The 23,383-nt window shown below is 34.9% G+C and overlaps 1 protein-coding gene across 2 annotated transcripts in view; it reads right to left on the bottom strand.

Moving 5' to 3' along the window:
* TRIP11 (thyroid hormone receptor interactor 11) overlaps positions 1–23,383 on the bottom strand; it is a 34,058-nt gene that overhangs the window by 8,052 nt on the left and 2,623 nt on the right. For both annotated transcript variants that reach the window (XM_075151244.1, XM_075151245.1), the window contains exons 2-15: positions 22,872–22,948; positions 21,630–21,740; positions 20,196–20,471; positions 18,710–18,778; positions 17,815–17,980; positions 15,745–16,110; positions 15,033–15,073; positions 13,842–14,048; positions 9,735–12,764; positions 6,777–6,917; positions 6,365–6,558; positions 4,668–4,831; positions 4,232–4,335; positions 3,792–3,891 (exon numbers count right to left, since the gene is read on the bottom strand). In XM_075151244.1, the coding sequence (XP_075007345.1) occupies positions 3,792–3,891; positions 4,232–4,335; positions 4,668–4,831; positions 6,365–6,558; positions 6,777–6,917; positions 9,735–12,764; positions 13,842–14,048; positions 15,033–15,073; positions 15,745–16,110; positions 17,815–17,980; positions 18,710–18,778; positions 20,196–20,471; positions 21,630–21,740; positions 22,872–22,948 (5,046 nt within the window). The remainder of the gene's footprint in view (positions 1–3,791; positions 3,892–4,231; positions 4,336–4,667; positions 4,832–6,364; positions 6,559–6,776; positions 6,918–9,734; positions 12,765–13,841; positions 14,049–15,032; positions 15,074–15,744; positions 16,111–17,814; positions 17,981–18,709; positions 18,779–20,195; positions 20,472–21,629; positions 21,741–22,871; positions 22,949–23,383) is intronic.

Raw genomic sequence — 23,383 nt, 5'->3', positions numbered from 1 at the left:
CCTTCAAATCATCTGGGATGCATGAAAAACATTCCACTATAGTTTCCACATGACTTTCAATCTTTAATAAATGCATGCCACAACTATGTTGACACAACATGGTTCTCAATTAACACTAATAACTCCATGAGAACCTGCACAGAGTTTTCGTATATATACATCAAAGAGCTAGGCTGTGAAATGGATACAACCTAATATGTCCTGTTCAAATACTCCACATCATTATAAAAACATTTTACTTCACAAATATGAATTTTAGAGAGTACAGAGTAGAACTAACTAACTAGTGTCATGCTGGGAAAGTTCTTATTCAAGGAACATAAGTATTAAGCTCCTTATTCAAAACAAGTTAAAAACCAAACAAAATTATGTATATTATACAACAATATATCTTGTAACAACTACATCCATATGCACCAAAATCCAGTCCAATAATGTGACTGCTCTTCAGCACTCCTCTCTCTCAAAACAGCAGGGTGAGTCACAGGAGAATTAATCCATGGTTTCAAGGTTTGAACTTACTTAAAATTATGCTACTTTGTAAATGTGGTTAAATAGGACCCCAATACTTGAAGAAAAACATTTGCAATATAATTATGGAATAATAACAGTTGTAGGAGCATACATGGAAGTTGAGTTGTTATTTGCATCTCCACAGAATAAAAGGAAACTAAAAAAGTTTAACTACTAATGCCTCAAAAAGATAAACAAACAGCACCTGAAAACAAGTTTCAAGTAAATCTCATGCTGTTGCTATTGTTCTGTACAAAGCAAGATAATCGCAAGTTTCCTTTTCAGTTTTTATTCACATGATGAATTTTAAAACAAATGTATTAATGATTTAAATGAAATGTTACTGTTGTTTTCTATTTTTTCCTGGCAAAAAGATTTTATATCAAAGAGAACCAACTTTTAAGGACAGCTACACAGCTATATTCCATCCATAGTGACTATGCAACTCTATCATTAAACATATTTTTTAAATGGAATATTTCCTTCTAAAATAGAATCTTACAGTTGAAAAGGACTTAAACACGTACTTCATGTGTATGAGGAGGCTGAATAACAAAAAAGACCTGAGCCAAAATTCAGCGTGGACTGCTGTAAACCAGACATTTACAACAGTCTCCAATAATTTGTTAACCATTTATGGCAATCCAGAAAACTGCATCTGGTACATCTTATACTTTTCCATTAAAATCACTTCTCCTGCCAAAAAAAATCCATAAAGAAATCCTTCAAAAGATTTGGCCAACAAAACTGCGTCTGGGAATGTATTTGGCCAATTTTCAATAAGACATTATATGTTTTCTTGTGTAAACAGAGAAAACGGAGTGGTCTCTTTGTTTTTCAATAAAAATTATGATTTATTCTACAACAACATTAAAGTGCTGTTTCCTTTATGCAACAATCCCTTTTAAATTTTTTTTAATGTAAATTGCTTGCCAATACAATATAGCTTGATAAAATACTGAGATTCGGTTTTCTCTCAAAGTTCAAACCCCTCCTGCTTCCATATGCAAAGGTTTGCAATCAAAATTAACCAGTAATGAAGAGCTCCCCATTTGAGAGTGCCATATTTGCCTATGCCAAAGTTAATTTCAATTCAGGGTGTTTGAAAACTTTTGCTGTGAATGTCTGTAGTGAGACAGAGATACACAACTAGTCAATTCAAAAACAAATCAGTATTTAGTTGTACATTCATGTAGTAGCTTGAAATTTAATTTAGCTCGTAAAATTCATATGTGAACTCAGGGAGCACTCCTACGATGCCAAATTGCACTTAGCACAACTAAATTTAAGCAAGTACACATTCAATTACATAGTAGAAAAGTCATAACTTCTTTGTAGAGCTCTTGCTGAAATTGTGAAGAGTTTCAAATGACTTTTCACACCAACTACCTGATCATAAATATGCTTTAAGAAAATATTATTTATTTCAAGAGTAAGACAAATTATAATTTAAAAATGAATAGCAATAATTAGTTGTGTATGTTCAGAGCAAGAGTTACCATTGCATCCAGCAGAGACAATGTTCCAGGTCTTCCCCCAGCAAGACTTAATTAAAGGCATTCACCCAAAAATTTCCCACAGACATGGGGGAAAAAAAAAAACAGAAAGTAAGAGCTGTTAAGTAATCACAGAAAGTGAGCAAACCTCTGCTCTTCAAGCTCCCTTTTTAGAGTCGCTTCAGGGACCAATAGCAAATTTTCCTCTGATTTTAAATTTATCCCATGTGCTCAGTGAAAGCCTGACTTCTGCTGCAGTAATAGCAAAATATGGTGACTCACAGAAATAAAGAGGGAAAGAGAAAGTAGGACTCAGTTGGGAAAAATGGAGCAGGAAAAGACAGATGAAGACAATAAAAAAAAAGAAAAAAGCATAGTATTCCCTCAGCAGTCAGTACTGTTAATAAGTTCACCCATACCAGAACTGTTATGCAACTAGACACAGAGGAGTAACTTTCCCTCTTGGTTCAACGAAACATTGCAGACAAAATTACAAGTCAGGACTGAAATGTAAGTACAGAAATCCAGTAAAATTATTATTAGTCCTAAGTCCTGCTTTAGCTAATGCTATGACTCCTTTCTCAAGAAAACTAAAATTAATGCAGTAATGAAAAAAAGAAGTGACTTTATGTTACTCATATAGCTATTTTGTCACCTCCAAGTGAGTCTCTGAGCTTATAAATCTTACTGATGTTTGATATTCAAATACATTGTATAGAAATTCATTTTTTCCATTTGATTAGACTAAATGGCCTAAGGCCATAAAACAGAAATACACTGAAATGATATCAGTTTTTAGTAAAAGGTTATTCTGCCTTTTTAGGCTTTCCTACAGTTTTAATGCTAAACGTGTTTATGAAAGAGAAGGCTATGTATCTCTTACAGAATTCATGTTTCAGTGATGTCAGAAAGAGGAAAAATCCAAAACCACATCCCAAAACACTGACAGAATCACAAAATCTAAAAAACATTTATGTTGGAAGGGACCTCTACATCATCTAGTCTGACCCCTCTGCTCAAGCAGGGTCATCTATAGCAGGCTGTCCTGGACCATAGCCAGTTGTGTTTTGAATATCTCCATGGATGGACACTCCATGTCTCTGGGCAACTTATTCCAATGTTTGATCATCCTCACCGTAAATATTCTTCCTTTTCAAAACTGTTTCTTCTGGCAAATTCCTCTACCATCTGGCCAAGTTTTGTCTTCAAATCCAAACTAATTACATTCATCAAATATTAGAGTACTTAATCTGAGAACAATATGAAAGGCATCTTTCAAAATATGAGCAATCAGGAAGCTTATTTGAAATGAGATCTAAAAATACAATCTAAAGATGTGTCCAAGACCTTCCACATAATCTCTTCAGACAGTCTCACATCTGTGCAAGAGCTGCTCCCTCTACATCTCTTACCAACAGCACACCCTTTCTCTCTACCTCACTGTATTCCTGTGTCTATGTGAAATATGGTAGTTACTTACTTTGGAAAATCTGACAACATTTGGTATTTCACAAACTTTTTAAAAGGACACTTACAGAGCTAAATCAAGGGCTTTGGTAAAAAAAAAACCAACTACGACAGGGCTTTCTTTTGAGAAAGATCCTTAATAGAAGGTAAACATACTTTTTCAAATTTGCTTTATAATCAAGGAAGTCCTCAAAACATGGCACAGAATTACTCTTTTCCTCATAGGAGACGAAGTTTGGTAAGTTTCTAGGAATACTACATTGTCTCCTCAGCTGCTTGGAATTTTTTAAGCAGAAATAAAAAAAATGTAGTTACCTTCTTTCTTAAGCTCTTCAATCTGCTCCTCTTTGATGTCAAGCTGCTCAGTAAGCCTTGATGCTGCATCCAGTGCAGCATTTGCCTCTCCTAAACTTTCCTGAATAGAGGGCAGGAGAGGGACAAAAAGAGAACCAAGGGAGTTCATTATCACAATTACGCTAATACAACACAGATCAAACATAACAGATGCAGAGACTTCAATCACTTGTTGTTTAGAATAACTGGATTGTAAACATTCTCAGAAAATGATGGTCAGCAGAGGAATGCTACTTTGCTGACCTTCTTTTAGTGCCCCCTCTCTTCCAAGGAAGGGAGAATAATTACATAAATTGATGTATTCTTAGACAGTAACACTTAACACAGCAATTAAAACCAAAAAAATTCAGTCAAGAATTCGCATTCAGTTTCATAGGGTTCAATTTCATCATTCAGCCCACCTGCAGCGATACAACTTTTTCTTCTAAGTTTTCTGCTTTTTTCCTCCATTCTGCAGTCTGTTTTTGGTGTTTCTCCAGCTCTGCTGAATACATAGCTTTTTCTTCTAAAGGGTTAAAAATACAAAACAAAACAAAAAAAATCTTGATTCACAACATGTAACTCTTTTTGGGATATGCAGTTGCAAAACCTCAGCATTATCATATCTGGTCTTCAGACCAGAGGTGTGGATTTCAATTTTCATAATTGGGATATTGACCATCAGTTTTCACAGGGTCAGAATTGTTTTTGTAAGCTTTTTAAAAGACAACAGATTCTGAAATTCAAGCTATCAAAAAGGAAACCAGGTAACTAATATTCAAAAAGCACCAAAATATGATAACTATCCCAGTCGAAAAACGCTTGTTGCAATCTTTGCTATTTCTTGACAAAGCTTACCTTGTTGGAATTGCTCTAGTACCATCTGCAGGTTGGCCAGTGACAATGCATACTGCTTCACTTGGTCCTGTGAGATGGTGAGCTGTAGCACAGTTTCATCTCTCTGCTTGGAAACCAGGTTTAATTGCTCTTGCAAAGATTCAACTTGCAGACTAGCTTGATGACTTAATGAAAATAAAATACATTATTTATGAAGACAATAACAGAAGTCATCATAGAGAAAATTAAATCCCAGCAAAAATAGCCTACCTTTAATTTTTCAGCTCAATTTATAAAAATGAAGGCAATTTTTTTTCCTGATTCCTCTTAAAAAAAAAAAAAAAAAAAACAAACAACAAAAAAACCCCAACAAAACAAAAAAAAAACTAACAACAGATTTCAAATAAGTCTGGTAATAAAATTTTGGCAATCAAAAAAAAAAACCAACCTACTTTTGTTTGAAGTGCATTAGAAAAAGAAAAAAACTAATCTTTGTTGCTCATTATTTTAACAGTATCTTTACCAAGAAAAGAATCCGTACCTTGCTAATTGTCTGCTTCAATTATTACATGAATCAATAGGTCTTTCTACTAATTTTTACTTTTAAAGCCAGTCTCCAAGAACTCAGTATATCTTGCTCCATACTGACCACTGAATGCCCCATTTAACTTAATAGTAACATTATGCAAAAATACTATGAACCCGATTTACTCCTATGCCACTCTTTCTAAAGAGTGCATATCAGGGAAACAGGCAATATTTCATGAAAAGTATTTGACAAGTTTGATGAAGAATTAAGAAGCATCCTGATGAACAGTTTTTACACTATCTTCTCCCAACTCTTCCACTTTCTCCATAATTTTTCACAATAAATTCTGCTCAACTCAGAAATCTCTTTGCTGAGAACATTAAGAGCAGAATCCATCATTGGCACTTAAAGAAAAAAAGAGACTGCAGCTACGTATGTATTTTTTGATTAAAATACTTGTTCATTTGGGCAACTGTAGTAACGTGAGAAAAGAATTCTTTTGATCAAAGTAACCAACATTTCTTTATATAAAAAAATATTAAAGCAGTCAAGATAGGCATTGAGTAATATTAATACTTGGGTTTTCATTGTTCTGGCTGAAAAACGTGATTATGGCAAATAAATAAAAAAACACAATTGGCTCTAGCCTTCCAGATTCTGCTACTCATGAGAACTTCAGTGCATCTTGCTTTATAGCTAAAAAGAAAAAAGCTTACAGCAGTGTATACTTTCCATGGTATCAGGTGTAAAGTAAGGATACGTACTTGTCTCGAAAGCAATTCACAAAGCATGACAGTCACATCTGTGCATTGAAGTGTATAAGACAAGACTCTCTCAAACTGAATTAAGCCTTGACTTAAAAGTATGTTAATTCCATCTTTTTTGATTTGACAGACAACTAAATTGATAGGTTGAAGGACTTTTGTTGTTTGTAGTTCTAAGCACTGTCGAAGATGTGAGATTTCGATAGTTGCTACTAAAAGGACAAATACTTTAAGTTCTCAACAGTATCCAAATATATTTGAAATCACCTTCCTGATTTAGAGTAACAAAAGTTCATATCCTTTTGTTTTCTCAAGTGCTTAGCATGTTATAGAATGGTAGTTCAGTAAAATATAGCCATCAGTAGCAGCCTAGCTAACTGTGATATTTACAGCCAATGCCACTGCTGTATAAATTAAAAGACTACCTGGCATTCTCCACTGCAGTAGATGAGGACACGAGTTTTTCTTCCAAAATCAAAACTTTCTTTCTTAGCTTGACCTCTCTGTCTTCTGCAGCTAAAGCTTCTCGCGTGTAGGAGTCTTCCATTTCTAAAAGGTGATTACGTAACCTCTCCAGTTCCTGATTTAGGCGCTGCTCTTTCTCACGCAAATGTTGTATCTGCGTAGAACATACCTTAAATTGCTTGTACTATCACCTTTCATAAAAATAATTTAAGCAAACATAAAACATGTCTATTGAAGCACATTGCACATATATCGATTTTAAATGCTTTTACAAGTGATTGCTACCAAAAATAATCCAGAAAATATTACAGATGCAAATTCTTAGTCTTTTTTCTTTTATTTCTAGCAACTGTAAATTATTTGGTCATGTACCTCACTCTGCAGGGCACTGCTCTCCATTTGCTTCTGTTTGAGTGCTACCATGACTTGGTCTCTCTCTTGCTGAAAAGTAACAGCCTTTTCCTGCATTGATTTAACTTCATTTAACAGTTGATTCAATTCTCCTGTCTTGCCCTGTTGAAGACACAAACAAGCATTTCAAAAGCAGCAAATAGTTTTATTAAAGGAGACATAGTCTTTGCCCAGAAGAGTGTAAAGACAATACTTATCTAACAAGGAAAAGGGCAGGACACCCATGGCCCTACAGCAGAGAAAAACATTCAGGGAAAATACTATTTTGAAGTTATTTCACTTGCATGTTACAAGACAAAGTAAAAGTTATTGCTGAAAGACGCTATACAGATGCATTGTCTTAATTGACTGCTGTGAACAGATATCTACCTATCTTTAGATGAGAGAGATGTATTATGTACATAGTGTCTCAGATTCTTGATACTTGAAAATTTCACTTTTCCCCCAGTGTTTGGAATCTATTCTTTGTGATACCCATTTATTAGGCCACGCACATGTAAAGCATCAGCCTAGGTAGGTCAACTTGTCTGAACGTAAGAAGACTGAACACACAAAGAAATCTTTAAAAACAAGCCATAAGCTGACCTCACTCCCGAAGATTAGCCTTCACTGAATCACAGCAATGTCCATCATGTTTTCAGATGTCAAATTTCAATAAAAAATGTTCTCACCTACATACAATTTACTACAACTTTACATTAGCATATAAAGGAAAAGTGTATATCAGTTACACAGAATTCACAGGTACACGTGAATGCATTCTCAGATATTTGAAACTTCTCAGCATGCTCTTTACCTTTTGTCTCATATGTTGTTTTGAAAGCAGTTACTTTTATTGAATATGTTGGATAAAAGTAAACCAATCTTTGTTTTTCTCACTAATACTTATAAGCTTCTATTGTTTGTTTGTATTAATCAAACTGAACATAGTAAAATTCTTTTTGCAGTAGAACCATAAACCTGCAGGCAAACCTTCTCTTTTTATGTCGCGTTATCTTCTGACATACACACAAAATACAAAACTGTTTGAATACTGTTTTTGCTAGTTCTCCATGGCAAACATGAAGTGTGTAACAGGAACTTCTCCGATTTGTGCAAGAAAAATGTCCAGACAAATGTTCCACCTTGTGAAACTGAAAGCCTAAGCCAACAGTGGGTCAAAGTCTGCAGGCCAAAGACATGCAACACAGAGAACCTAGACAGACAATACAGATTTCCACAAGTTAGAATATAAAAAAACCTCCAAAATAGTAAGAGTGTGAATTTGTAAAGTATTAGTTAGTTATATGGGCAAGACTGATGAACATAAAAAGTCCCAATGGTAATTCAAAGCTATTTTTCACAATGTAACTGTACTTTGAAACAATAAAACTTCTCACTGTATTTCTACAGTATTTTTTTAGAACAGGATAGGGAAACCTCTACTATGAGCAAACAGAGCTAAACATCTGTCCTAAGTTAAACTTCTCCAAAAAAAAAAAATCCTAGTTTTTGACATATATTACGTCAGAGTTGAGACTTCCAAATGATAAATTTAAAAAGACACGTATTGTTAAATGTAATTCATATTTTGCTTTTCCAAATGTAATCATTGGAGATTTAGTTGGTAGTTTGAAAATGCTTCAAAGAGATGTAAGGGTGGTGCGACACTGGAACAGGTTGCCCAGAGAAGTTGTGGATGCCCCATTATGGGAAGTGTTCAAGGCCAAGCTGCATGAGGCTTTGAGCAACCTGATCTAGTGTAAGGTATCCCTGCCCATGGCAGGAGGTTGGAATGATGGGTTAGATGATTTTTAAAGGTCCCTTCCGACCCAAACCATTCTATGATTCTATGAAATTTTTTATTATACTTATAGAAGGGGAAAAAAATTAATGCCAAGTTACTTAGCAATGGTTTGCATAAATACCACTCTCTGATAATGGGCAATGCTCATAACTTTGGAAAATGAAAAGGGATGCTAAAGGCAACAGGGAGAATAAGAACAGTATGCATGGAGGGGGACAACTGCAAGAGAAGATAGAAGAATGGCAACCAGAACCACCAAGGCAAGGAGAATGGAGACCTGGGCAGTACACAGGAAAGAAAGAAAATTATCTGTTTGGAATTATTACCAGAAAAGACTCCCCACTAGGACATATTCACTTTCAGAGCCTACAAAGCAAACCAAAAATACCTACATCCTGGAGTTCGGCTGTGAAGTGTTTGTCAAAACTACAGGAAGACTTTTGCACTGTACTTAAAGCCTATTTTTCAGAGAGAAATGGCAATTCACATATTACTTCGTTAACTCCAGCAGCAGCAGTTCATACAAAATGCTGTTGACCTGTGTATCAATGATGCCACATAGTTCTTTGAAAAAGAACATAGTTCTTTGAAAAAAGTGTAAATTTCTCCATATGTCAAATTGTAGAGAATAAACCATTAATTTAGCTTGTCCAATCTTTTATCTTCTTTTTTGCAGTGGAGTTTCTCCAGTCATAACACAAACCCATTCATCTCACAGTGATGTTGTGAAGCAATCACACTGGAATGACAAACACTAGAGGAAAGCACATTGGAAAATTAGTCCTGCTGGCCAACTCTGCAGAAGTTTGAGCACCATACAGTAAAAATAATACAGGGCACTTAATGAACAACAGGGCCAAAGCAAAATATTAAGCAGCTTTTCAGTAAATGAGCAGTTTCCAAATAAATGAAAAATGTAGTTTATGGCTCCACAATTAACAGATAACATTGTAAACCACTCACCTGCTGACTTTTAATTTCTTAACTTTGCAGGGGGAGGATTTTTGTTGTAGTGTATTGCAGTAAGGAATCACAAACGGATTTCAGGCAAACACTTGATGGCTACGTGTACATAAAAATGCATTAACATGTGACTAATTTAAAAAGATATTCGTAAATATGAATGCACAAACCTGTTCTTTTTCTTTCAACAGCTTCTCAAAAGCAAGAGCTTTTTCCTTCATTGAGTGAGACTCAAACTCTTTCTCTTTCAGCATCATTGAAAATTGCATATTAGTCTCCTGAAGTGCTCGGAATTCTGTTTCTTTTTCCCTACACCTTGCAACTATTTTTTCATTTTCTTCTTTCAGTTTTCGAATATCCATTTCTAAAATTAAATTTCTTTCTTTAAGATTAGTCACAGCTTGCTTCAAAAGCTCATTTTCATTTTCTTTGTTACTAAGATTTTCACTCACAGAAAGTAACTGATCACTTTTAGATTTAATTAATATGTCTTTTTCCCTAAGTGATTTCTGTAAGACATCGTGTTTTTCTTTGATCTGCCTCATCTCTGACTCAGTCCCTTCTTGACTCTTTCTTTCAATCTCTGATGCTGTAGCCACAGAATCAGATAATCGTTGATTGTTTTCCTGAAGAGTCCTAATAGTTGAATCTTTTTCTTGCAACTTTTTTTTCAGTTGTTCCAACTCCTTTTGAAGGAGCTTAGACTCATCACTGAGTACTTCAGGAGCACTGTATTGAATGCCTGGAAGCTGTGAAATGGTGGAAGTCGTTGCCACAGATGGCGTTACCAAATCAAGTTTACTCAGGAGAAGATCCTTAGTGTTATGAAGCTGTCCTATGCTGTGTTGAACTTGTGCTAATTCCTGACTAAAACTTTTCAGCTTTTTCTCATTCTGTTCATAACTCTGAATCAAGCCATTATAATCTAACAGCAACTTTGAATTACTATCACTTTCAACTGAAATTTGTGCTTGAAGCTTGTGTAACTCTTCTTGGAGGTGAGCTGACTCATGCTGCATGTTCTGAACCGTGGTTATTACTTGTTGCTTCCACTCTTCCATCTTCTTTACTTGCTGTTTTAGTTTATCACGTTCTTGTAGAAGTTCCTCAAACTGGTTACTGTTAACACCTCCTGACCCGTTATCAGTACCCGTACCAGATGTCTGCAAGACAGTCAATAAGGTTTGGCATTTTTGACTTAGAGCATCTATTTCAATATCTTTTTCTCGAATGATACGGGATAAATTCTGAATAGTTTCTCTAGACATGTCTTGACTGCTGTTTTCAGATCTATTAGATAACTTCTGATTCTCCTCTTGCAACCTTGCCAAAGCTGCTTCTTTAGCAGCGACCATATCCATGATATTACGATACTCTGTTTTTAACTGACTGTTTTCTCTTGTCTTTTCACTTAGAACTGCTAGTATCTGCTCTCTTTCCAAAACATAAGCTTGCAGCTGCTGTTGAAGACAAAGAACATCCTGCCTATAGGAAGCTGAGGAAACTCTAGCGTTGAGAGCTTGTATTTCTAAATCTTTCTCTTGAATGATCTGAGTAAGTTTGCCAACTTCATCCTTAGATAACTGATCAATTTGCTGACTTAGAGAAACATTCTTTTCATTTAGAAGCTTAATCTCCATCTCCCTTTCTTTGATACCTTTTACCAGTCTTTCAATTTCAGCTTTAGATAAGTCATGTTTTTCATTTCCATTTTCTCCATTAAGAGTCTGAACTTTGGTTTCCTGAAAAAGATCAGAAGAATCAGTCTGAATAATCTGTCTCTCTTTGTGCAACTGAGTTTTAATTTGTTCAATTGTTTTCTGCAAATTTTTAATTTCCTCATCTTTCTCTAAAGAAAGTCTTTCATGTGTGACATTCATTTGCTCACATTGAAATTTAGACTCATCTATTTCCTTTCTTTGCTCCTGCAAAGACTGCTGAAGTTGCACTGTTGTTTGATTCTGATCTTCTATTGTTTTTTTGTGAACTTCTATTTCTTCTTCAAGATTATTCTTTATCACTTTTAACTGCGCTACCTCACTTTCAAGTTCAATAATAATATCTAGAGTTTTAGGCTCAACCACAGGCACAGATCTACTTTGTTGATCCTTAAGGCGTTCAATTTCTTCTTTCAAATGATTATTTTCTTCCTTCATGACTGCAAGACTTCTGTCTTTTTCCTCCAAGTTCTGTTTTAAGACATCCTGCTTTTTTGAAACTTTCATATATTCCTCAAGTTCCTGCTTCACCTGTAAAGCTTGATTTTTAGATTTTTCAATAAATATCTCTTTTTCTTTTATGAGTTCCGTCAACTGCTTTTGTCCTTCTAAGCTAGTAGTCAACATCTCTTTTGTTTCTTGATGGTCAATTTCCATCTGCTCAATGCTCCTTTTAAGTTCAGCAATCTTAAAGTCTTTCTCGTGATTGAGTTTAACTAGGCGCTCGTGTTCAAGCTGCAATGCAGTGGTATCCATACTACGTGCATTTGATAATTCCTCAATAGTTTGCTTATACTTATGTGCTTGTTCCAAAAGTCTCTTTTCTGCCTGGTTTAATTCGCTCTCTAACTGTCTTTTTTCCATTTTCAAAGCCTCCACAACAGTGTCTTTTTCCAAGTAAACTTTATTTTTCTCAGAAATGGCATCACTTAACTCCTGTTTTAGTTCTTCAATGGCTGCTATCAGCTTTCCATTTTCTGTTCTGAGATCAGACAGAGATTTCTCCGAGTCTTCAATTAGCTGTTTATTTTCTGAAATGTCATTCTGTAGTTTTGCAATTTCTACTTCTCTTTCTTTCAGAATCAGATCTTGACAAGTGTAGTTAGATTCCTGATTACTTTTTTCTGTTAACTTGCTCAAGGATACAGAAAGTTCCTCCTCTCTTTCTTTTAGTCTCTGCTGCAATTGTCCGATCTCTTTTTTACTATGCAAATTACAGTCTTGGGCTTTCCTTAATTGTTCCCGAAGATCTTTAATATTATCTTGAAGCTGCTGCTTACTTATATGTAAATCATTAAGTGCATATGAACATTGGCTTAGTTTTTCTCTCTGACTATCTAACTCCTTAATAGTTTCCACCTTCTCAATTTCTAACTCTGATACTTTCTTTCTTTCAAAATCTATGTCAAATTTCAGCTGTTTGATGATACTATCAGTTTCTGTGTGTTGTTTTGACAGCTGTTCTTTCAGTGTAATCATATGCTGAAATGAACACAAACAAGAATTCATTAGGAGAGGAAACCCAGCCAAACTCTGCATTTCATTAATTTTTATCCTCTGAACAATTAAAAAAAAATTGAGAGGGAACAAAAATGTTTTCTAGTTGCCAACGTAAATTGGCAAGTAGTATCAACTAGTCAATGCTAAATTAATTAAAACCAAATATCAAATAAGGATAGATTACATTTCACTAAAAACAAGAACACCACCTCCCCCAAAAGAATCCTAACTACCTAAATCAAGGAACAAAAAGAGAACTACCTAAGAAAAAGAACTGTCAGGATTTGTCCGGGCAGTTGGAATGGGTGTGCAACAAACACCCATTACATAAAAACAGGGAGGCACTAAATTTAAAATAATAAATTACAGAAGTGAATGCATATCTGTATATTCTATTTTCAATTTCTTGTTTGAGCTTATTTTTAAACACACTTCCTGGGATTCATTTCATAGGAAAACACTTTAAATGTTCAATTCCATAAAGTAAACCAATATTGAAAACAAAACACATGGCTTGCAACTACATGTTTACAGGTCAAATATATCAGAACAGTGACAAAAAGGTATCATTCCATTTTGATTACATATAATCGGTGACCTTTTTTTATCCACAAATGCTTGTATCATGAAAAACGTGTAATAAACTTGTAATAAAGTAACTTAATTATTCAACATAATTAAAAATAATGAAAGGAAAAGGAAAAAAGTTTAAAAAAATCATTCATGTTATGCATACTGTCGTAAGACACAGGTCAAAATATTAGCAGGATAAAAACCGTCAAAAGTCTTGCAAGGAAAAATCAACTAGTATTTAACTGGACTTTGGAAAGTAACATCCCTTATAGATAGCTGACATGTCATATTATTTCTTTGTCCATAACAAGTGGGTTTCTTGCACTTCAGAATTTTGCATTGAGACAGTAGATATGGAGAAACACTGGTCCCAATATTCTTCTTAAGCCTCAGAGGATAACTTGTATTTCCCTGCTACCCAGATAAACACACACACACAAATCTAAACGTTTTAGCAGTTCAATAATTAGTTGCAATATTTATTACCTGAGTAGCTTCTTGATTCTGCTTGTCTAGTTCTTCCAACTCTGCTATTAATGTTTCTCTTTCAGCAATACTTTCATTTAATTCACGTTCTTTCCTTTCCAAATCTTGTCTTAACTGACTTAATTCTGAATTCTGATCCTCAGTACACGCAGAAAGAATACTCTCATTTTTATGTTGTGCACTTGTCAGTTCCTTCTCAAGTCTCTCCTTAAGTTAAAAAAAAAAATTCTAAATATTAGACTTGCTGAAATTTACGAACTGTTTAGACTTGAAATGGTTTCTTTCTTTCCCCTCAACATTTAAAAGCAAAGCATGCATTTTTATGTTAGAATCTCTAAGCCTACATGAATATTATCCCAGTTAAAAATTCTTCATTGTGAAGTATCTGTCTCTACCATTCATACATACACATTTATTTTCTCATCCCTAAGTTTAGGACTGCAATTTACAAACTTCTGCACAAAAAGCCATGGTCTGACAAGCAAAGTTATATTCACAGCTGGGATAAACTATTTTATCTCCAAGAGATACTCTAAACGTAGTATGCTGCATGGTGAGACAGGAATTTTTAATCAAGGACACCTGAATAACGTTTTCATGAAAAATGCCATGAGAACTCTTGAATGCGTGCAAAACACAGAACACTCCAGTTGAAAAATACTATTGGATACAACGTAAACTAAGCCAAATCTCTCAACTCTGAGTTTATAAAGGACTAAGTCAACTTTGCCAAAAACTAAAGGTGTGTTCCAGAGAAACTGTATGTTTCACTGCTTAACTTCATCAGTAAGATGGAATACAGTATTATTAGAAGAGAGGTATTTTACAACTGATAACAGTGTCAAAACTGAAACGTGCCAAAGTAGAAGAAGTGAAAAATGACAAATTTTACAGAATGCACTGTTAATACTTTAAAAATGTATGTTACAGCAGCCTAAGTAGCAATGGGACAGGTGGAACTCCACTAGTTTTCTTTAAGAGCACGCTGTGGAGTTTCACAAGTCAAAATGTATCGTTTCTATCAATTCCACATGTAATTATAGAATTAATCTACAATTATTTCCTTGATTACAAGACTATTTATGTAGAAATGTGAATGCTCCAAAAAACGCGTAGTGCCAGAACGTGTGTTTTCCATCACTTACTATTGTTACAAACTTTGTCATTGGCTTAATTTAGAAATTGCTTTACCTGATTTAAACTTGAAAGTCTTGCTATTTCATTTTCTGCTTCTATACAAGAAAACAAAACAAATACATAGTTTTACTACTTTCCAAACAACAATAAAAATAAATCATTTTCCCACCTTGCCCCAACAGAACTCTGCTGCTCAGAAGAGAATAGTTTCACAGTATTTTGTGATAATAAGTATCAGTGCTGTAAAAGATCCAAATGCACCATCAATCACCATCACAAAGTACAGCACTACTTTTACAACTGAGTCCACATTAGGAGGACTTTGGTACTACAGTGTATCAGTTATGCAAAATTAAAAGATTTTCTACATACAGATATACTACTTAAACAGATATGTTGCAGTGTTTCTTTAAGGAGAAGATATTAGCAACAGACCACCTTTACAAACAAAAAGTGTGTACTTTTAGAATTTAAACAACTTCAATTGAGGCTTACTTACTTTTAAAGAAAGAAAAACCTGTCAAAGAGTTGGCAGACATGATTACTTACCTAATCAGAAACCCTTATGATAATCACTAATTATGTCTCCTTTTCTGCTTAGTCTTACCTCAATGGACAACTCTTTTCTAAAGCAGCCACTTTTAAAAGGTACATATTCTTATATTCAGTTCCAAATTCTTAAAATAAATTCTGAGCATTAAAAGTGAAAACCTGTGAAGATATACTAAAAATAAAAAAAAAAAAACACAAAACATCATCTTTGTACCTAACAGTGCTTGCTGTAGTCTGACAACATCTTCTGGTAGTGATGTCTTTGATTGGAGCTTCTTCTCCTGTTCTTTCAGGAGAGCATCTTGCTCTGCAACAGAACTTTGAAGCATACTAAAGTCAGATTTAAGATTTTCATATTCTTGCGTTATTTGGATTTTTTCTACCTTTGCCATTTCTTGCTCTTTCTGAAGAATTTTATTTTCTTCTTTGGCAGAAGACAATTTGTGATTTAATTTTCTTATTTCATCCTCTAGGTCCTTTACAGCCTGCAACTCTTCTACTTTTCCTCCTCCTAGACTCTGAGCATTTTTTTTCTGTTCACTAATTTTAGAGTCATCCATGGCATCAGCGCTCACACCATCTAAAAAGCAAAAAAGATTGTTTGCAATATTAACCAAAGCCAGCACTGTAGATCTTTTGCTTAAGTGTCTCTTCTTCCACCCCTTCTCCTGACAGAGGGAGATAGTCTAAACCAAAGACATGATCATCATCAACAGAAAGCTTACTTTAATAGAATTAACATTTGAAGCAGTGCTATACATATTACTGGTTTGATAAGCAGTTTTTCAAATACTTACACATCCCTGGCTCGAAATAATTTTAACAGGTAAGTGTTGCAAGACATACATTGTTCACAATTTAATTAAAATATACTTGACCCCCTTCTCTCTTGGTGGGCAGATGACAGAATCTAATTTATCAGGATTTAGAATCCCTCAATTTTCTAAGAATAGTTTATCAAACCCCATCTAAAACAGCCTGATGCAAAATCCTTGTTTATAATTTAATTAATTAAATTTCAAAGGTTTGCTGAATGGTTGTTATAGAGAATAATTTGCTACAAATTAGTACATCATTTGCTAAACGATGCAAAAAGTTTTTTACCTAAAGATCTTATTTTGCAGAATCGATGTTTTTACAGATCCACCATACTATGACAACACTCATAGTTCCACACAATCCTCACAATGTAATTTCCAGGTAAGTTACAGAGTATAAAAAGGCGTAATCAAAAATGTACAGAAAAAAAAGGTAAATGAAAGCACACTGCTTGTGAATTAATTCCAGTGTAAGCTCTGGAACACTTCCCTCCGCCCCAGTCTGTATGATGTTGTCAAACAGAACCAACAAAATAAAAATATAAAATACTCTAATTCTTCAAAAGCTGTGAGCAGTATTTATTTTAAGATAACTTGTAATGCAAAAGATAGGGGATTCCTACCTTCGACTGCATTAAATTAGTCCTGCTGGTCTACGTCCATGCAGTATATATACTACGTGCAGTAAAAGACAGATTATACCTTAACAGGTATCTGATTTCAAGAAATAAATTCCCTATCCATTAATTAAGAAATTAATTAAATTAAGAAGGCTGTGAAAATATTTCCCTTCTTTCTAAAAGGAGAGTATACATTCTTTAAAAGTCCGAGTTTTAACAGATAATAAAATAGAGGTTTACAGGCACATCTTACATATTTGTGCAAGGAAGCCCTTAAAGGAAACCTAACTGACATGACTATTTTTCGGGAATATGAAATACCTACAAGACAACGAAAAGCTCCTTGTGAGAACCACTGAGCTTCTCCTACAATCTAGTTACACCACAGACTAATGTGCGGTCCTTATGGCAATCTTTGAGCTTTTGTCAAGTAGCCCAATTGGCACATAGTACTATCACCAAAATTATTTTTGTGCTGAGATTTTCTTATCTTCAACTTTGTATGTCTCGTCCACACCTATATTCAGTGTAGTTAAAAAAAAAAAAAAAGGAAGTGTTGAATTTAGAGCATAACATTTGCTATGTATAGAAAATGACCCTCTAGACTGCTACATGTCAGAAGATGAAATGCTATCATTCTAGTGATCAAGCCAACCACAGTGAATATAAGATACTAGGACACGCATGTGTCTTAAAACAGGAAGGTGAACTAAAGTTGAAATTCAAGTTCCTAAACATTAGGTATTTGATATCTATTACACTGTTATATACATATTTGATAAACTAAAGCTTTATCCAAAATTCACTGTACATTGAATAAAAAAGAAAGCATGTGGTAATAAAGACCTTGCTGTAACTGATTCTCAAGTTCTTCAATTCGCTCTTCATATTCACTCAGCTCTTCTCGGTGTCGACGACTTATCTCTACTAGCTTTTGTCTGTGTGCATCCTGCAATACTGAAAGTTCATGTTGATGTTCATCTATTTCTTGACTCAAATTCTGTTTGAGCTCCTAAAAATATCATTAGAGAAACAGAATGGTAAAATACAGTACAGAAGCTTAAGAAGGAAAAAATATAAAAGAAAGAAAAAAGTTTTCCCTGGTAAAATTAAAGGCTTTATTAAAGGATTTCTCACAGGAGAGGTCAAGTTTCTTGGCTTTTGTTGGTTTGAGTTTTTTTAAACATGTTAAAAGACATTCCTTTTAAAAAAATATGTTTACACAAACAGTATGCTCTACACAACAGCTAATATTAAACCAATGTAGAGAGACTGCAACTCTTTCGTAGGAAAGTAGGAAGTGGATACACTAGGGCATATTTCTAGTAACTTTCAAGGATGACATGCAAATCCGTATTTTGCATCTTTAATGAAAAAAGGCAAGATGTTTCTGAGAAAGGAAAGGAAATTATTTTGTTTATCTAAAATTCAGTCTCATAAGTCATCAACAGCTTCTGAAAGTGATTTGCCCTCATAAATACTAATGTCATTCTTTTAAGCTTATGTACTGTATTCATTAAATCATATAAATACCCTGCCTCAGAATAACTGACTGTTTTTAAATATAGCACGGCAACAATTCAGCAGTACAATTACATGCCCACATGCATTTTTAATATGAGAAAATGTAAGTGCTAGTGTTGTAAATATTTTAACTACATTCACAAGTCATTTGACCATATGCAAAACCATCAGGAATAAAGCATAAGAGAAGACTAGTTTGTCAAAGTTGTGATCTTACCTTAACAATATTTTGCAGTTTGCATATTTCACTTTGTTCAGCATCATTTGTCCCTTGCACTTTGGAAGACTGAGAAAAGAAAAATCACATATCCATGTGAAAATTGTGATAAATACATGTATTTTTCACATAAGTGCTTCCTCTGTTGATACTCAAAAGTAGAAAACAACAAAGCTAACATGAAGCAAAATTCAAATCTACAGTAAATTTGATCAAAAAAGAAAGACATTTTAATGGAAACATTTTAATTTTCCATGGATTTTTTTTATTATTACATGCAAATGCGTAAAAGTTTGGGGTGGCGAATGTTATTGCACCTAATAAGTGTCCTGGTTTCGGCTGGGATGGAGTTGATTTTCTTCCTAGTAGCTGGTATAGTGCTGTGTTTTGGATTTAGTATGAGAATAATGTTGATAACACACTGATGTTTTAGTTGTTGCTAAGTAGTGTTTACCCTAGTCAAGGACTTTTCAGCTTCCCATGCTCTGCCAGGTGCACAAGAAGCTGGGAGGGAGCACAGCCAGGACAGCTGACCCAACTGGCCAACGGGGTCAGTCCATACGGAATACGTCCATATGACGTCATGCTCAGTATATAAGCTGGGGGGATTTGGCCAGGGAGCAGTGACCGCCGCTCAGTAACTGGCTGGGCATTGTTTGGTGGGTGGTGAGCAACTGTATTGTGCATCACTTATTTTTTATATCATCATCATCATCATCATCATTTTCCCTTCCTTTTCTGTTCTATTAAACCGTCTTTATCTCAATCCATGAATTTTACTTTTTTTTCCGATTCTCTCCCCCACTTGGGAGGGGGCTGGGGGAGAAAAGAGGTCTGAGCAAGCAGCTGTGTGGTTTAGCTGCCAGCTGGGGCTAAACCACGACAATAAGACAACAGGGTTGTCGAATTTTACTTGAATATTTCCACATGGGAAAAGTATATCTCTGAAATCAGGCTATAGCTTGAAAAATGATGACTCACATCAACAACAGCTTGAAAGATTACATTCTTTCTTGTCTCAGCAGACCATGAATTACAACTGACATATCAAGGACTACATGAAGGGTAAGTAAAAACAGTATGCAAGTATCCAACTATCACTTTGAACAGTATTGTGCTGTCAATAAATAATCAATATCACAGCTAAGAAGAAGAAAAGTAGTTTTTGAAAGGCTGCACAAAAATGAAGCCCTGACATAGCATTCGAGGCAAACGTTTATGAAACCCTTTTCCTAACTTGACAAATCATGCATAAAAGCATTACGAAAAAGCATTTGGAAGCTAAGTCACTGAATGTGTCCCTAGTCATGCAACAGCAAGAAAATGACTAAAAGATCATTAGGTTTCAGCTTTTCCATCAAATCATGTTGCTTCTAGAAATTGTACAGCATGAACTTTCAAAAGACCCACTCCAGAGACACCAAATGCAATGAAAACAGTAATTTGGAGGGGAGAGGGGAGGGTAAGATAGAGGGGAACCACTCACCAGTGCAATCTGCTTCCAGTGGTCAGCCTCAGATTCAAGCCTAGAAACTTCATTGGACAATCTGTTTATTTCTTGTTGTGACCAGATTATATCTCCAAAATCCATGTCATCTCCTTCAAAACCTGAGGATCGTCTGACCACTGGAACATAGGAAGCTGATGTAGCAGCTGGTGGCAAAACACCAGCTGCTAACTGTGCTGACTGAGCAGCCGTCTGTACTTTCTGCAGTTGTTCCTGTAGTGCATTCTGTCTAGCTTTTAGATGGCTGATTTCCACCTGAATATACAGAATACAAGTAAGAAGAATATCAAAATACACTCTACTTTACCCCTTGTGGCCTTATGAAATGTGAACCAACCAACCAACTGCCCCCCCCCAGCACAAATTACTGATCACTTTCACTAAAAGAAAAGGAAAAAACCCCAAACACTCTCCTAATGGAGAAAAGCAGTATTAGATGATGTTTTACAAAGTATCTCATGCAAGGACACGTATTAAAAGTTTTAATAGTTTTCAGTTAAGTAACACTTCAGTAAAAGTGTTTGCTGATTTTTTCAGCAGCCAAGGTACCCAAGTACTATAGCAAGATTCAGGCTAACAGGCTGTACAAAAAAATACATATTTAAAGAGGGTATTCAGATATGAAAATTAAGCAATATATGATGGTCCCCCAGTTATTTACATTATATTTGATTTCTTTTACGCTTAGCAACAAAATGTACTGAAAATTTACTTATTTACTTATTTACAATAAACTGAAATTAGCTGCATGCAATTTTCCCATAACAACTCTGTTACTGTATTTAATAAGCAGAATTCTATACATCTCAAAATTCTGCTTCCTCTAATTCCCACATGCATTTGCAAACAAAGCAGAAATAAAACCCCTTTTGTGTAATTCTAGGCATACTGGCAACTTTCTTCATTTAAAAGGCTATGAAATCTCATGTTACACAATAGGTTGTAAAGTTCATGTTTCGATCACAAAAGGACACTTCTCAAATTATGAAAGCTAGTTCTGTTCCCTTTAATTGTATACGTTAAGATAAATAATTATGATATCCACAGACAATATAACTGCTTCAAATGAGAATTTGCTCCTGTTGCCTTCCTTAAACATAACTGAATCAGAAATACAAAGCAGTTTAAGTGTCTTTTCTTACAGTGATTCCAGAAACAAGAGAAATTCTGATATATGCACAACATTCCCAGAGAGTTTCCTCTTGTCTCAACTATCTGCTGGCAGCTCTGTTTATATTACATGATTCAATGAAATATATGTCTTAGTCTCTCAATGTCTACATTAACAAACCAAGAAACCATAACTGTGACCAACACTTCCACTCAAAAAGCACAGATACTATAACAAAGAGATTAAACAGCGTAGTACATAAGTCTATTGGACATACTCAAATATTTCACTCTATATCCTACCTCTTTCTGTTGAAGCTGATTTCGGTACTCTATAGATAACTGCTTTATTTGAAGCTCTGCTGCTTCATGCTTCTCTTCTAAATCACTACAAACTTTTTTCAGTCTCTCGTTCTAACAAAAATGAGAAATGAATGTTGGTAAATTCAGAACAGTTCTTACAGAATTAGAAAAGCGTACGTTTGCTGAACAGTAAAGAAATCAATTAAATTGTACAGATTTCTCATGTTGTTTCACTCAAAACACACAGCAACAGCAACTTCCAAGTGTGCGCCCAAAATCACGTTCATGTCCAAGCTTTCTATTTTTATATGGCATGGACTGTAGCTCACTCTCAGAAGAAAGTTTGTGGTGGCCAGAGGTAAATGCCAAGAAGAAAAATTCAGGGCTGAATTACATCTTAGCATGACCCACAGGTGGGATTTAAGAACAGACACAGAGCACAAATCAGAGCTAATATCCATACAGTCCAGTACTCCCTCTCTGACATTGGCCAATAGCAGATGGCAGGAGTCTATAAAAAGGACAAGCAGGAACAGTTACTTCCCCAAAATACTATCTTAACTTCTCAATGCTCTTGAGGGCTGAAGACATACATGAAAGCTGTTGGTTTACAGCCATAAATAAAGTTATAAGACCAACAAGTCTTTTACAAAAGTACAAAAAGTCACTTTCCACAAGGGCACATGGGATTTGTAAGCTGTTTTGGAAAAGCATGAGCCTCCGTAGCTATGTTTAAATGACCACACAGTAGGGCAACACAGATAGAGAACTGCATCAGGGAACACGCACACTCTATACTTTGAAGCTTGCTGCAAAAGACATGCTGTCCAGCATAACCAGGCATTCTAGATCTGCTTTTATTTGTGGTCATATACGAAACACTATAAACCATTTTTAACTCTTTACCAGCTAAAGTTTATGAAAACTTAAAACACTTTGGCATGTGCAAGCTTTTCAGAGCCAAGTCTATTGCTGCAGTCCAAGTCCACGATAGGTGGGAACAGTCGCAGGATGCAGCAGTTAGCAAAAGATGAAAACCTGCACCACGTGCATACTCCAATAAACAAATGTGCCCCTCTAACTGTGATGGTGGTTTGTCACCAAAAAAAAGGGCCACATTCTAACACCACTGTCACCCTTGTTTCTAGATTTACCCAAGGACAAGCAACTTCAGTGCAATATTTCACCTTTACAAGTGTTATTTATTGCTTTTAATTACAATAGTGTTCCAAAATTTCTTACTTCAAACTTTTGTGCTGCATTAATACTTTCTATTTCTCTGAGTCTAGAATTGGATGCATGGAGTTCTGTTGCCGCATCTGAAAGAAAGTGAAAATTTTCATTTTTATTAAACAACTTCTAATCTGTTAAGTAGACATCAGTTAATACCACAGTTATTAATAAGTATCTTACTTTAGACTGCTTCAATGTTCATTCCTAGGTAAATATCAAAAGCTGCTTTACTCAGAACACTGTCAGAATTATTTTTCAGACTAGAGAGTCTTTATGAACCTAATTTAGTTCTCTCTTATCTAGGCTGTAAGTCAGATCACAAAACTAACCGGAAAGTATGGATTTAAGCTTTAAAATAAGGGAAATGAAAAGTTTTTAATTGACTATTTCGTGTCACTGAATCCGTTTTTCATTTAGGACTTTGCTCCTGACATGACAGTTCTGTGTTTCTCAGTAATCTCACGTGAAGTTTCAAAACGAGAATTATTTCCATAAAATACATACAACAGTGACTAAATTTT

Source organism: Calonectris borealis, chromosome 5 (assembly GCF_964195595.1).
Source record: "Calonectris borealis chromosome 5, bCalBor7.hap1.2, whole genome shotgun sequence".
NCBI lineage: Eukaryota > Metazoa > Chordata > Aves > Procellariiformes > Procellariidae > Calonectris > Calonectris borealis.
This window is presented reverse-complemented; position numbering and strand designations above follow the sequence as displayed.